This window comes from Centrocercus urophasianus, unplaced genomic scaffold, assembly GCF_019232065.1.
Source record: "Centrocercus urophasianus isolate 14NV4802_14NV808 unplaced genomic scaffold, USGS_Curo_1.0 seq_285, whole genome shotgun sequence".
NCBI lineage: Eukaryota > Metazoa > Chordata > Aves > Galliformes > Phasianidae > Centrocercus > Centrocercus urophasianus.
Genome location: NW_024884850.1, coordinates 21,468 through 35,967, shown reverse-complemented (window position 1 = coordinate 35,967; position 14,500 = coordinate 21,468). Strand labels below are relative to the sequence as shown.

General features: G+C 47.6%; 2 protein-coding genes across 5 annotated transcripts; both read left to right on the top strand.

Moving 5' to 3' along the window:
• The first annotated feature begins 1,268 nt into the window (after positions 1-1,268).
• RBBP5 (RB binding protein 5, histone lysine methyltransferase complex subunit) lies at positions 1,269-10,817 on the top strand. 4 transcript variants are annotated; one of them, XM_042827516.1, is made up of 14 exons: positions 1,269-1,341; positions 1,463-1,488; positions 1,571-1,743; positions 2,184-2,324; positions 2,847-3,009; positions 3,409-3,518; positions 3,660-3,779; positions 4,411-4,564; positions 4,672-4,743; positions 5,278-5,395; positions 5,921-5,990; positions 6,223-6,452; positions 6,722-6,799; positions 8,949-10,817. In XM_042827516.1, the coding sequence occupies exons 1-14, from the start codon at positions 1,323-1,325 to the stop codon at positions 8,972-8,974; spliced, it is 1,500 nt and encodes a 499-aa protein (XP_042683450.1). In that variant the 5' UTR covers positions 1,269-1,322; the 3' UTR covers positions 8,975-10,817. The 4 variants fall into 4 exon arrangements, with proteins under 4 accessions (XP_042683450.1, XP_042683449.1, XP_042683448.1 ...); XM_042827515.1 differs by having other exon boundaries at positions 8,946-10,817; XM_042827514.1 differs by having other exon boundaries at positions 6,722-6,916.
• Positions 10,818-10,900: 83 nt separating this feature from the next.
• TMEM81 (transmembrane protein 81) lies at positions 10,901-13,950 on the top strand. Its single transcript, XM_042827517.1, has one exon. The coding sequence runs from the start codon at positions 11,959-11,961 to the stop codon at positions 12,775-12,777; it is 819 nt and encodes a 272-aa protein (XP_042683451.1). The 5' UTR covers positions 10,901-11,958; the 3' UTR covers positions 12,778-13,950.
• The last annotated feature ends 550 nt before the right edge of the window (positions 13,951-14,500 follow it).

The window sequence follows — 14,500 nt, the reverse complement described above, 5'->3', positions numbered from 1 at the left end:
AGACACTCCTCTGCTGCCTTTTCCTTGCTCTTTGCAGCTACTTTGTCTTGTTTCCATTTAGTATGTTTTCTTGCATGTGCAGCATCACAGCTCAGCAGGTTTTCCCATACTTTGCACTGCTTTCTCTGCACTTTTTCTCATTGACTATGAAGTTCTTCCTGAGAGGAGAGCTTTCACAATTGCTCTTTAAAATGTCTCCAATCCCCCCCCCACACACACACTCTTTTTTTAAGAGTAAGGTGACCAAAACTAATAGGAACTGTATTAAAAGGTCCTGCTACGTGTAACCACTGCCACCTGTGTGGGATGGCATGCTCAGATCAAGAATGGCCATCCCACACCATAACACCTCTCCTGGAGCTCTGTCCTGCTCCAAGGGGATTTTTAGATGCAAGCTGTAGGATTTTAGATGCAAGCTTTCTTTGCACAGGTCAGGGAGGAGTTTAAGTGCTCATAGGGACCCATAGGAAGCAGCAGTGGAGCTGCGAGGTGCAAGAACACAGTGCCAGGTGCTGAGCCTTGCTCTGCCAGCACTCAGCCTTCACTTGCAAACACTACGGAGGAAAAGGAGCTGGGAGCAAAGGCTGAGGATGGCACAGGGCTGAACGGCCAAAGCCCTTCATTCAGAGGCTCCTCCTGACACTAAAGGGCTGCGGATCTGCTCCCTCCCAGCCCTCGTTACGGACAGCCCGTGGCCTTCAGCTCTGAAGCAGCAAGCAAATAGGAACTGTTGTAGACCCCGTGTATTTTGTATCGCTTTTCTATGTTACAGTGCTCTGTATTACGGCGTTATAACAATGTAACGAGCTTACCGGGCGCCTAAGAGGAGAGGAAAAAAAAAAAAAAAAAAAGTGCAATAACCGGAATCGTCTGCCCTGAATCGTTGTATTTTTACTTTGGTTTTGTACTAACCGTGTTTCCGTGCTCTAAGAGACGCGACCGTGAGTTCAGCCCTCAGCGCCGCTCTCAATAAACCGCTGGGTCCGCAATTTCTGTCCGTTCCTTTCGCGTCCCGGAACTCCGCGCTGCGGTCGCGGCGTCCGCCCGGACCTTCCGTGTGCGCACGCGCGGGGCTGCCCGCCGCACTGCCTGAACGCCGCCGCTCCGCCCGCCTGAAAGCACCGGAAGACAGAAAGCTCCGAGCCTCGCCGCTCAGTGCTGGGACGGGTGTGAGCCGCGTTTTAGCGGTCTGATCGCGGAGCCGGCGGTAGGAAAAGCGAAGGGTTTCGTCAGGCGGATGCCGAGGGCAGCCCGACGCGCGGCGAAGGCCCCCGGAGGGGTCCTCGGGTGACGGAGACGGACGGAGCGGGGCGGCGGCCGCGATGAACCTGGAGCTGCTCGGTGGGGCCGGGAGCGGGGCTGGGAGGTGGGCGGTGTGGAACCGGGGCTGTGGGAGCCGGGTGGGACGGCCGGGCTTCGGGGGCGCGCCTCGCTCAAACGCTGCCTTTGCGTTCCGTTGCAGAATCCTTCGGCCAGAACTACCCCGAGGTAAGGGATCGCCCGCCCCGCGGGGCTGCCCCGGCCCGCAGCGGCCCTGCGCAGCGCCCTGACCGCCCTCCTTTCACCTCAGGAAGCCGATGGCACGTTGGACTGCATCAGCATGGCCCTGACCTGCACCTTCAACCGCTGGGGCACGCTGCTCGCCGTGGGCTGCAACGACGGTCGCATCGTCATCTGGGATTTCCTCACCAGGGGAATCGCCAAAATCATCAGCGCCCACATCCACCCCGTCTGCTCGCTCTGGTAAGGGAGCGCTTCGTATTTGCTGCCGCTTGGTGTCACACCGCCGGCTCAGGCTGCCAGGGGCTCAGCCTGGCCCTGAGCTCCTTCGGGGATGGGGCTCCCACACTCCTCAGAGTAGCAGTGCCTTCTGAATAAAAGACTTCAGCCCAACATCTGACCTAAATCTCTATCCTTAGTTTAATACCATTCCCCTTTGTTTTGTCTGTTTCAGACCACGTAAAAAGATGGTCTGTTTCAAGATAATTTCCTTTAAAAGTGTTTGAAAACGTGAAACGCCCGTGAAATCTTCTGGTTACTAGAGTTCAGAAGTTGGTTTTCAAGCCAACAGATTCGCAGCCAAACCTTAATATGAGATCTACTAATTTAACACACCAATTAGTGGATGCTTTTTTATGTATCGAAGGAGTAGCTTTTACTTGAAGTGCCCCTTGTTTCTATAGCTGGAGTCGGGATGGCCACAAACTGGTGAGTGCCTCGACTGATAACATCGTGTCGCAGTGGGATGTGCTGTCTGGGGACTGTGACCAGAGATTCAGATTTCCTTCACCTATCCTGAAAGTTCAGTATCACCCTCGAGACCAGTAAGTCCTGTGGAAAAAAAACCAGTGCTCTCATTTGGGTAGAATTAATGATTATGAAAGTGTTTTGGCTGGAGCTTGAAGTGCTTTTCCTAAACCTGGTAGATCTTTTCAGGTTGTCTTCTTTATGCAGTGAGGGCCCTAACTTGGATTTGTTGTGGCTTTCTGGATGTCCTCTGTGAGTGGGGCCCTAATGTGGATTGCTTGTGGCTCTTTTTATTTTGAAAGGAAGGGAGGAAAGTAAACATGGGAGCAATCCTTAGAACTGGGTATAGAAATGCCTCGTTGAGTTTACAAGTTACTGCACAGACATAAAGGAGCCTTCAGAAAAAGAAAGGAAATGAAAGCAGACGCTGGCTTGAGGCCATTTTGTAGCGTAAGAAAGAAAGGCCGGATGAAAAACTGAATAAAAGATGATGTTATTCTGCCTTTCTCAATGTAGACCGACTTTTTTTTCCTGCTGCTACATGTGGAAGCTTCTTTTCCAGAGCAGAAACTGTGAACTCTTCCGCTTTTGCTTTGCAGAAACAGAGTTTTGGTTTGTCCCATGAAGTCTGCACCAGTGATGCTGACGCTGTCAGACTCCAAACACGTTGTGCTTCCTGTGGATGATGATTCTGATCTCAACGTCGTGGCCTCCTTTGACAGGCGAGGGGAATACATTTATACAGGCAATGCCAAAGGGAAGGTGAGACTGTGGCAAGAGCACTGGATGCTGTAGCTTAGCTCACTTTATCAAGATGTGTGATGTTTCTAAGTTGCTTTCTTTTATTATACAAATGAATGTCTCTTGAATAATTGATGTGTCGTTACGTCCTCGTATTTCACCTTCTAAGATCTGTAGCATGTAGATCTGAGCTCTTTGTGTTGCTCTTGTCTTTGACCATATTTGTTGGATCCTTTTCCAATGTTTATGTCGCAGAAGTGTCGCAGAAACTGTAGTAGAAACTTCAGTAGCAGAGTTCCAACTATTCCTGTGTAGATTGCTGAGGCTTCTGTTGTCAGGGTTAGTAGTTATGTGAGAGGTGCTAAAAGGGGAGTGAGTAACAACAAGATGCTGATTGCCTCCTGTTTCTTTAATCTTCAGATCTTGGTCCTAAAAACAGACACTCAGGACCTCGTTGCCTCCTTCAGAGTGACAACTGGAACGAGCAACACCACAGCTATTAAATCAATTGAATTTGCTCGGAAGGGAAGGTGAGTTACTATGGATTACACCAGGTCTTAGGAAAAAAAAACCAACAACTTCCCACAATTATTTCCCACAACATATTCTGATTTATTTTTTTTTTGCTCTCTTTTTAATGCAATGCATGTTCTGTGGCATTCTTCCCCCAGCTGCTTTCTAATCAACACAGCTGACCGGATCATCAGGGTGTATGATGGCCGTGAAATTTTAACCTGTGGGCGAGATGGGGAGCCTGAGCCAATGCAGAAGCTGCAGGATTTAGTGAACAGGTGAGAAGCAGCAGAATGGGTGGTCAGCCTGCAGTGGAAAGGTCAACTTGCCTTGAAAACGTTGAGGTTTGTGTGTTCTGTACCTGTGGGCGCCTGCGTGAAGGGCAGCTCAGCATCTTATTCAACAGACAAACGTTTGACATTTGAAGTGTGCGAGTCGCAGTTTGATTTGAAACGTAAATATCAGTGTAATGTTTGAAATGTAAACCTCCTGAAGGGAGGTTGTGGTGAAGAGGGATTTGGCCTCTTCTCCCAGGCAACGAGCAGGACATGGAGCAATGGCCGCAAGTTGTATCAGAGGAGGTTCAGGTTGGACATAAGGAAGAACTTCTTCTCTCAGAGATTGGTCAGGCACTGGAATGGCTGCCCAGGGAGGTGGTGGAGTCACCATCCCTGGCAGTGTTCAAGAGGCATCTGGATGACGTGCTGCATGATATGGTTTAGCACTAGTGGTGGCAATGGTGATGAGGAGACGGTTGGACTGGATGATCTTATAGGTCGTTTCCAACCTTGTGATTCTATGATATTATTTGTGGATGGGAAGATGTAAGGTTGTGGTCTGAAGAACAGTCCCACGGTCCTCATCCTCAGCATTTAAATCTTATATGGTTTCTTTTCTCTTTGCTTGCAGGACACCTTGGAAGAAATGTTGTTTCTCTGGTGACGGTGAATACATAGTGGCAGGTTCGGCACGTCAGCATGCTCTCTACATCTGGGAGAAGAGTATTGGAAACCTGGTTAAAATCCTCCATGGGACCCGAGGAGAGCTGCTCTTGGATGTAGCAGTAAGAATGCTGCCAGCTATCGTTAAGTTTCTCGTTTGGAAATCTAAGCTTTCTTCATTCCGTTTACCAGTTAAGCTCCTCCTCTTTTCTCTTTCATATAAACCCAGTGGCATCCTGTCCGACCAATCATAGCTTCAATTTCCAGTGGTGTCGTGTCAATATGGGCTCAGAATCAAGTGGTAAGTGTTCTACATTGCTTCTTTTAGAGCTTTCCCTGCTGGTCTCCATCCATTCCAGTCCCAGTAGCCTGAATTATTGCACATGGAAATCTTTTATTACCCCCAACTCAGCAAACTCTCTGGCTTCACCTGCCTAACTTGAAAGACGTTTGCCATCTTGTTGAATGTGAGTAGGGTACTTACATTTCACCTGCTGAGCTTTGTGTCAAGTGCTAAATATGACCTTGGGGATGTTGGGTGGGGGAATGGTGTCATTCTGAATGTGTAGCTGAAACACTGGAAATTGGAGTGAGCCAAAACTACTGTGGCTGAACACAAACACATCCTTGGTTTTACATTGGCATTCATTGAAGGAGTATTGTAATGTCAGATTTTCAGCAGGAGCTTGTTTGTGCAGTTCCTAATTTGCCACTTGGCTCTATAGCTGATTGAGGCTTGATTTCCACACAGAATAAGATTGCAATTGCAGGAATCCCCAATTTGGCAGCTATTCCTTCGCACTGAGGTAAATCTCATCTTGAATTTGTGACTTAGGAAAACTGGAGTGCCTTTGCACCTGATTTCAAAGAGCTGGATGAAAATGTAGAATATGAAGAGAGAGAATCAGAGTTTGACATTGAAGATGAAGATAAGAGTGAACCGGAACAGACAGGTGCTGTAAAGCTCTTTGTTGTGGAGTTGGCCGTTCAGGTGTTACCAAATAATCGTTAGTCCCAATATATGACCCCAATAAAGATGAAAACTGGCAGCTGTGGGGATGCGAGTGGTGAATTGGGATCAGTAGGGGCACAGTTTGGCCACTTGGTGGTGCTGAAAAATTGTGCAGGGGAAAAGGCTGCAGTTACTGCAGAGAGAATTGAGAGTTCTTCCTGCGAAGGCATAGAGCTCTCCTCGTTTTTTCAGGCTTATATTTACATCACTTTTGTGTTAAAATGTAGCACTGGTTTGTAGGAACGAAGCATTAAAACAACTTCTGTCCAAGAACTCTCAGTGAGAACAGTGCAGCAGCTGGGATTAAAAACAAAAACCTGATAGCTGCAAGGGGAAATGCCTCACTTGTGTGGTGCTGCAGTTCTCACCCCCGCATGCTCAGACATTTAAGAGCAGTCCCATTCTTTCTGAACCATTTGCTTTTTTCCTTTCTTTCGTTAATTCTTCCTTTCTCCCTGCTTCTCAGGTGCTGATGCTGCAGAAGATGAAGAAGTGGATGTAACGAGTGTGGATCCCATTGCTGCCTTTTGTAGCAGGTGAAAGAATAACTTTAAACAAAGTGTGAATACGAAACACATCACTGACATCCCCCCCAAAGCAGCTCCCTCTGTACTCTTAGGTTTTTTGTGTCTCTGCTGTAGCAGGTAGAAAGAGTTAATTGTGTGAAAAACCACTGGCAGAGAAATAGGCTCAGTGTTTATAAATGAAAAGAAACAAGATATTAAAGACTCCCAGTTTTACAAGAAATCATAACTGTTTATTTTACAGTGATGAAGAACTGGAGGACTCCAAGGCTCTGCTTTACTTACCCATTGCTCCTGAAGTAGAGGATCCGGAAGAAAACCCCTATGGGCCTCCACCTGATGCTGTTCAGAGTTCCTTAACTGATGAGGGGATGGGATCTGAGAAGAAGAGGCAGTCGTCCTCTGATGGACCTCAGGCACCAAAGAAGAAGCCCAAAACCACCAACATAGAGCTACAAGGAGTACCTAATGACGGTGTGTAGAAGCTGCCATTGATTCAGCACCAGTTCTGCATTTGAGATGGTTTTTTTTTCAGCTTTGCTCAGTCCAAAGACAGAAAGTCCAGAAGTTCACTCTTTCCTATAAAGTTAATAATTGTAACAGTTACTAATGGGAAAGTTTGCTGGTGTTTTGCAGGCTAGAAATGAGGGCAGACATCCCAAAGCTGTAATTTTGCATTGCACGCCTCATTTAAGCACCCTGAGGGATAACTCAGCCTGGTAACACCTTGTTTTTTCCTGCAGAAGTCCATCCGCTGCTGGGTGTGAAGGGAGATGGTAAATCCAAGAAGAAGCAAGCAGGCAGGCCTAAAGGATCAAAAGGTAAAGACAAAGATTCTCCATTTAAACCGAAACTCTACAAAGGGGACAGAGGTGCTTTACCTCTGGAAGGAGCAGCGAAGGGTAAAGTGCAGGCGGAGCTGGGACAGCCTTTGACAGGTAAGGACCCACTGTGAGCGTCGTTGCTTGCTTGGTGGCCTTGCACTTTATCTTCCCAAATGGCCCTTGCTCGCTGGATGCCACTGATGTCACTGCTGTCAAGGATAGGCAGATGTTTCTGTATTTGTTTTTCAAGTGGAAGGGCTTTTAGGATTTGTAACAAAAGCGATGTCTGCATGCGTTGTTGCGTACGAGGAGCGCGTTGGGTTTCAGTAGGGATGGCACTGGTTGAAATGAAGCCTTCCTTACAGTCTGTTTGACAATTGGAGCCTGGGATGAAATTCAGGAGCTGAATTCTTTAATCCTGGCTGTGGAGCAGCCTGAGTGGAATTCCAGGAAGTGCAATTGCTGTAAAAGAAGACAGATTTTGTTGGATCATTTTGTGTTCTTTGCTTTATGACCACGCTTTGTTGGTTGCTTACCAGAACAGGACTGTTGCTGTCACCTTTGTTAGGGCCCAGACTTTGAATCTCAGACAGGGACTGGCTCTCAGCTGGTGGCAGTGTTTCCCATCTGTCTCATTTACTACTCGAGCTTATTTGGGAAATGCTCATTCAAGTGTAGTAAAGGAAGTACATGTTTGGATTAAATGATGTGCATTCTGTTTGGGTTTTTTTTTCACTGTAAGAGGGAGCCTGTGGTCGATACAGAAATGGATTCAAAGATGTGATGTAACTGAGATCTCAAGTTTTGCATTTCTTTGAACAAAGCAGTGCTGTGGATTTTAGACTGCACAGAATTGTTGGGTTTTTTTTGTTTTTCCCTCCTCCTTCCCTCACTGCTGATCCTGTGTTACCCCCTGTGTTTTTGCTTATCACTTCCTATGCAGTTGTTACAGTCTGACTTGCTTTTATGAGACCACTGTAGAATTTAATTTGCTAATTGTGCTCAGCTTGAGATGTTCATAACCCTATCAGTGAGTTCAGCACTGGGTTTTTGGGCAGCGTGAAGACTGAATTGGGGTTGAGTTTAGACCCCAAATTCTCTGCTTTCTTTGCCCATTGGAGGTAGTAGAACTTTTTCAAATGTATTTTTACACAAGCATGTAAGGGTGTTCTGCCACCGTGCTGGTATTCAGCTTGATTGAGCTAGAGGCAAATAACATTGCATGGATGGAGTCCTGTCTCAGCTATTGAGCTCCCTTACACAGTGCTGCTGATTTAAAAGGATCTACCAGATCCATGCAGCAGATCCCACCACTTAGTGCTGGAAATGTCTGTGTGAGTCACACAGTGAGTCACAGACTGCCCACAGGAGGAGCTGCCCCTTGGCTCCCAGCACTCAACAACAGTCTTCTAGTCCATGAAATCCACGTCTCTCTTGTCTTCTCTTTATGACTTGCAATGTCTATTTTGAACAGCCAGTTCTCCCTGGGGGCCAACCCACGTGCAATGCAACGGCCTCCTGCCTGCACTGCTGGAGCTGGGCACACTCCTGTCTCTCTTGCATGAAGCTGTTAGCTCTGCTCGTTCCACGTGCTGCTGCTTCCTGCAGGAGCCCATCACTCACTCACACAGCCTCTCCACAAGCATTTATTCTCTGGGACCTGCAGGCTGATTTGCTGTTACAGTGGATGTTTGGGAGCTGCTTGGCTGGGGCCTGGCAGCCAATATCTTGTTGTCAAAGCAGCTGTGTCAAAATTGGCTTTCAGTAAAAACAAACTGGGAAGCTTGATCTGTTGTACAGCTTTTAGAGCAAAGCCATGCAGCAGTCTTGTTTGACTTCAATGTAGGAGGAACTTGTTCCTTTCTGTTATGCTTCTGCTTTGAGGTTTTGGGGTCGGTGCATCTTTCCAGCAGGTAAGTGTGCTTGTGGGGTAAAAGCTCACAGACCATGAACTGCCTCATCTGTGCCTGTGGTCTCAGATACAGAGTTCTTAATTTGTGGTAGACGGTGCCTCGTTGGTTGTATCTCATTCTGGAAGGAACGTAGAGAATCGTATTCTCAAAGGCTTTCAGTTTATTTTCATTGATTTCAGAACCTGTCGGAGTCAGATGATTTATTTTTCACCTGTATTTGATCTCTTTAGCAGGTGGTGCCATCTCGGAGCTGTTATGAAGACCCTCTTCTTTATCCTCCTCTGTTCTTTCCCGTGTTGGCACCATAACATGGAGAACAGATGCAGCAGTCAGAACGGACTGACTTTAATACAGCAGCCTGATTGTTCATGGATTCAGGGAGTGACTTTTATAAGAGATGAGTATTGAAGAGGAAACGGCCTTCGTTCTTCCTTAATTGCCTCTTGGTCGAGCAGTGTGAGATGCTGACTCTCAGGTCACACAGTTTGCAAAGAGACTGGCTGGACTGCCTTCATGTTGGCACGTGTGATGTTCTGCACTGAGCTGGTACCCTACCCTCTGCCACTCCAGAGCTCATCACCAATTGTCTTTTAAGTCATTTTTTTGTTCCTGGATTGAAAAATCCCCAAAGTGTGCATTTTTATTCCTGATACCAATGACTGTGTATCCTCCAAACTTCCTTTTCTTTGCTGTTAATTCCCATTCCAGTGAGTTGTGGGCCTTTCTGTGCCAGCTGCGTTGCCTTGCAGCTTTGGTTAGCTCAGTGTGATGCCTTCTATGCTGACATGCTTAGTGAAACTGCTGCTGATTATGTGCCAGGTTTGATTTCATCTCAAGTGGCTAGAGACCTAACGTGAAGAATCAAGACACCCTCTGAAGTCTGCAAAGAATGAATTTTCATGTTGTTAATATTTTAGACACGAAGGATGACTCTGCTGATGGGAAGAGGAGCGCGTGGAGGTAGCTGTATAAAATACAGTCTAGACAGAAGTGTATAAACTGAGTGGTATGAAGAGCACTGTTGGCAGTGTCTTTCTCTCCTTGCAAGCGTGTTTATTCTGTTTCCATTTAAGATGCCCCACCAGGAATGCTGTTCCCTCCTTAGCTGCTAAATGCTGGTACTTAGAGAAGGAACAGCCAATATTTCTCCTAACTGGAACTGTATTTTTTTTTCAGCTACTCTTCCAGGGCTTAAAGATGAAATGAATAATGGTGTGATTGTAAAAGACAAACATGTGGACCATGACTTTTTAAAAATGCTCTTTTTCCTTTTTTTCCCCCCCCATTTCTGAGTCAAATATAGAAGGTGAACACTCACAGCTTATTCCAGCTGTGCTTTAACCTTTCACCTGCAATATTTTCCATGTGGGATTGGGGTGGAGACGCTTCTCTCTATCTGCTATCTGCATCCAGATCTTTCTGTACCAAACTAAGTTTCCATTCCCAATGCCCTTTGTTTTGTAGAGACTTCCTAGTTCCTACAGATTACCTTCAGGTTTTCCCCAGATGCAATTATTGAGGTTATCACCGAGTATTTAGATTTCCAAAGCATCCTGCAGACATTAAAAGCCGAGGAGTCACGAAGGGAGGTGTTAATTTGCAGTGGGAAGCACGCAGTGATGACATGATACATAAGCATGGCAAGAGAGGAGACGTGTTACATCAGAAGGATTTCACAGACTGGTATTTTCGTTTCCCGCCTTGGTGCTGTGATCAGCTTGATGCCATTTGTTCCCACGTGGGCAGCATCGGTTTCCTTTGTTCTTTCTGCTCGTAGGATGGCTTGCATCTCCTGTGGAAAACTGTTTTGTCAAACCTGCCCATACGTGGCGTGGCTGAACGCAAAAGCTTCACAAGGTGCACAGGCAGTGGCTCTCCTGGTTGTGTTAAAGCGAATCGTTTGCCACAGACTCCAGCCTTCATTTCTGTTAAACCCTCTCTGTACAGTCTGTATGTCCTTGGTTTGTTGTCTTCTCTCTTTTGTTTTATTTCCTGACGTCTGTAGTTTTGTACAATACTGGTCAGATCCTGGCTTGGTGGTAGCATATAGCACTGGTTTAGGTTTGTGCCTGTAAATAAAGAGGTATGTTTTATTTCCTAAAGTCGTGGCTAAGTCTTGGCTTTTCCAAACTTTGTGGTGGTTTCTGTTGTGATGCTGCCAAGGAACCCTGCCCTACAGCTCTGGTGCAAACGTGTGCCTTGGCTGGTGTCATGGCTGGTTTTATTGCTATTCTTGGTCTTTCTGCAGTGTGGCATTTGGTTGGTGGTGTCTTTACTGAAATCCCCCACGGAAGGAAGACCTGAGTGCAGTGTAGGAACCCTGAGAAGTGCTGAAGGGAACTGAACACGAAGAGTGCTGGGTGCAGAGAGCATCTCTGCAGGAGCTGACTGCGTTTGTGGCCGTTCTCCATCTCAGAAGCCGTTTTGTTTTTAATAAATTAAGGGCTATTGGGAAGAGAAACTTGGATATTCATTAGCCAAGCCAGTGAAGAACGTGGCATTCTAAATCCTTTCTGCAATCCATCGTTCAGACAATCTGGTTATTGACCTGGTTTGACCATAGCTCTGTTACACCATCAGAAAGAAACAACTTGATCATGGAGAGCTTTTCTCATTGCTCTGTTCTTTCGGGATGCAGTGGGGCTGGTGCTGTTGAATCCCATCTGCATCTGCTTTCCAACCCATGCAGAACCACTGGGTGCCATCAACTCTTGGACAATGATGGGTGCCAGTGACGCAGCCCTGCTCACCCCTGATCTCTGGATGTCAAAATCTTGTTCTCATCATCTTGGTCCTTTGGGGAGGACTTCAGATTTTAGGATAAGTGTCTATAGAGCAGAGCCATACAGCTGCTATGGGTGTCATGATTTCTTTGTGCTAAGCAACATTGTTTTAGAGGTTCCAGTAATTAAGATGTATTGTTTTATGGTTTGCTGGGAAGATTGAACTGGAACAGCAGCGTGGAAATTCATCTGAAATAGCATGGAAATGTCAAGGAGTAGAAAGGAGGACTTAATAAATAGTCAAGCAGATCCCAGTTGCTGGGATACAGTGGGTTTAAACTGTTCCTGCTGCCTGGGAACTGGAACCCCTCATCGGTTCTGAGCCACACAGTGATGTTGTGCCCCTTCCCTGGCAGTGTCATGCTTCAAACCTGCCTCGCTGGGGGATGCTGGTGAGATTTCTGTTTGAAGATTCACCAGAAGTTGTTCTGACTGCTGAATTTACACGGTGCCACGTCCGATGGCCGCCACGAAGACCTTGGGGAGCGGCTGCATCCTTGGCGCGGTGCTGCCTTGGGTTTTCTGCCTCCTGTTGGGGGCAGCTTCCTTTCCTAAAGTGACCATCCCACCAGAGCTGCAGTCAGCAGAGGCTCACGTTGCAGTGAACGCCACGTCGTGCAGCGTCACCTGCGGCCTGGGCCTCCAAGTGGAGGAAATGTGTGAGATCACAGCAGCAGGGGAGAGGAAGAACTGCACCACGCGCCGCTCGCACTGCACCACCACGTGGGGCTGCGGTTTGCTGCACCTCACCGTCCCTGTGGGCAAACCCCTGGTGCTCAGCTGCCTGACCTCAGACGTCATCGATCTGGGAGTCAGAGGGTACAGCTGCACGTGGAAACTCGCCCCGGGTCTCATCACCATGAATGATGTTTTGTTTGCACCTTTCAGAAACCCGGGTTTCGCCGTTGCCTTTTCCCCAACCAAGGAATCTGATGCTGGGACGTACCGCTGCGACGTGCGCGTGTTGAAGACGTTCAGGGTCATCAAGAGGATCTACTTTGGGCTCAGGGTGATCCGAAATGACTTGGTGGACCTGGACTTTGGCAAATCCTTGACTCGAGAGCAGAAGCTGGCAGTCAGGAACGAGGAAGGAATCGAAGCCAACAGCACCCTTGTAGACGTGGAGGAGAAGCTGTACTTTTGGCAAAGAAAATCCTTTCGTAGATCCTTGATAGGGTTTGGAACCGGGCTGGTAGGGGTCGTCGTGGTGAGCCTGGCTCTCCGCTGCTTGCAGGAGAGGTTGAGAAGCAGAGCTGCAGAGGATCAGACTCAGTTCTAGTGCGATTTCTTGTCTCTGTCTCGCTTATTGTCACAAGTAGAGCAACATCAGTATTGGTGCACTGTTTCACAATGAGGTTTGTAGTTACTCTCTTGGTTGGGTTGGAGAGTTTGGGGTGTTTTTGTTTTGTTTTGCAGCTCGTAACTTGGGATCCTGTTTCTCCCTCATCCTCTTGAATTTCTTCTCCCTTGCCCAGGTTTGTGACACAGATCCCTGAGGTCGGTAGCTGGAGCAAAAGAGGTGCAGAGAAGTGAAGATGCTGCAGCTGGGTCCCTGCTGGGTCTCTGTGGTCCTTCCCAGCAGACCCCAAGGTCTGTTTTGGGGATCTGGGAGTGCTGGGAGGAGCTGAGCCGCCGCTCCCTGCCTGTTGTGTTTGTTTGTCTCCCGCTTCAGAAAGCTGAAGCATCATCAGCAGTAGTTGGAAGCTTCCACTCTTCCCTTTGTAGTTCAGAACAGCGAGGCAGGGAGCATTAGGCAGCACAAGCACATCTTCAATCTGAGCACTGCAGCTCAAGGAGCGTAACGGGGTGGTTTTAATCACGACTCAGAGCTGAGCTCACTCCTAAAATCTTTAAAGGAGGAGGAGAGGGAAGAGTTCAGCGGGCCTGTGGCTCGTTTTCCTGGTGACTAATAAGTACAAAGCGTGCAGCAGCACTGTAGGGAGCATTGTTTCCCCATTGGTAGCAGAATCCGCAGAGGGACTTATTAAGTGCCTTCTCTCTCTGGTTTCTGTCTTTATTTTACAGTAAACAACTCTATTTACTCGCTCTGTTTCCTTTTTTTTCCCCGTGAACTCAAGTACAGGAATGCACCACGCATCCAATTCCGGGGAAAGTAATGATGGAGCTCTGCTATTTAGATCAAAGCATACTATTATATTTTTTCTTCAGACCAGAAAAATAATGCTTTAATGTAGAAAGAGCTGAATATACAAGCAGACACTTTATTTGCAGAACATCCTATTGAAAGAAAACAACATCAGACCAAAACGTAGCGAGCTGAATCTTCATGTCCAATTAAGTGGGTAATGGGTATATCTGAATAATGATCTGCAGGCCGTGGGGTTGTCTGTGTTTGAGTGAGGAACTGAGCCTGTTAGCAGCCTTGGATTCTCTGTGGGTTGTTTGCTGGGTTCTGAGGGAAGAATTCGCTGCTCACAGCCACTGGCAGAGGTTGGTGGAGGTGAAGGGGGCCGTCCTGCAGTGCTGGAAGTTTCCCCTGGGTGTGCATTTGTTGACTGGCTCTGCTTTGCGCTGGTTTACTGCTGAGCTCCCCTGTTGAGCCTTGCTTTAGGCTAACTGTTCTTAACAACAGATTTCTCATCGATTGAAACACACGCAGGGCAGGCTGCCTCTGGGCAGGGCGAGGGGGGTCAGCTCGGCTTTCTGCCCACACTTTCTCCACCCCTGAGCAAAATGCAAGCAGGGGAGACCCAGATCTTGGTTCTCTCTTGTCACCTCATCCTCTCACCCGCAGGGAATCTCCTCTTTCCAAGCAGCAGCACTGACACAGAGCAGTGCACACCCACATTTAGGACACCTCGAGGAGCCCACTGCGTGCCGGCTGCGTTCATCCCACCCAGACCTCTCCTGTCTGTGGCTTTTTTGATGGTGAGTGCCCCACATCCTGGGATATGCGTGCAGCAGACTTTCAGAGCTCATTTTGCTTCTGAATGTGAAGAAATTGAGCTCTGTATGCTACAGATACACACCACAGGAGAGAG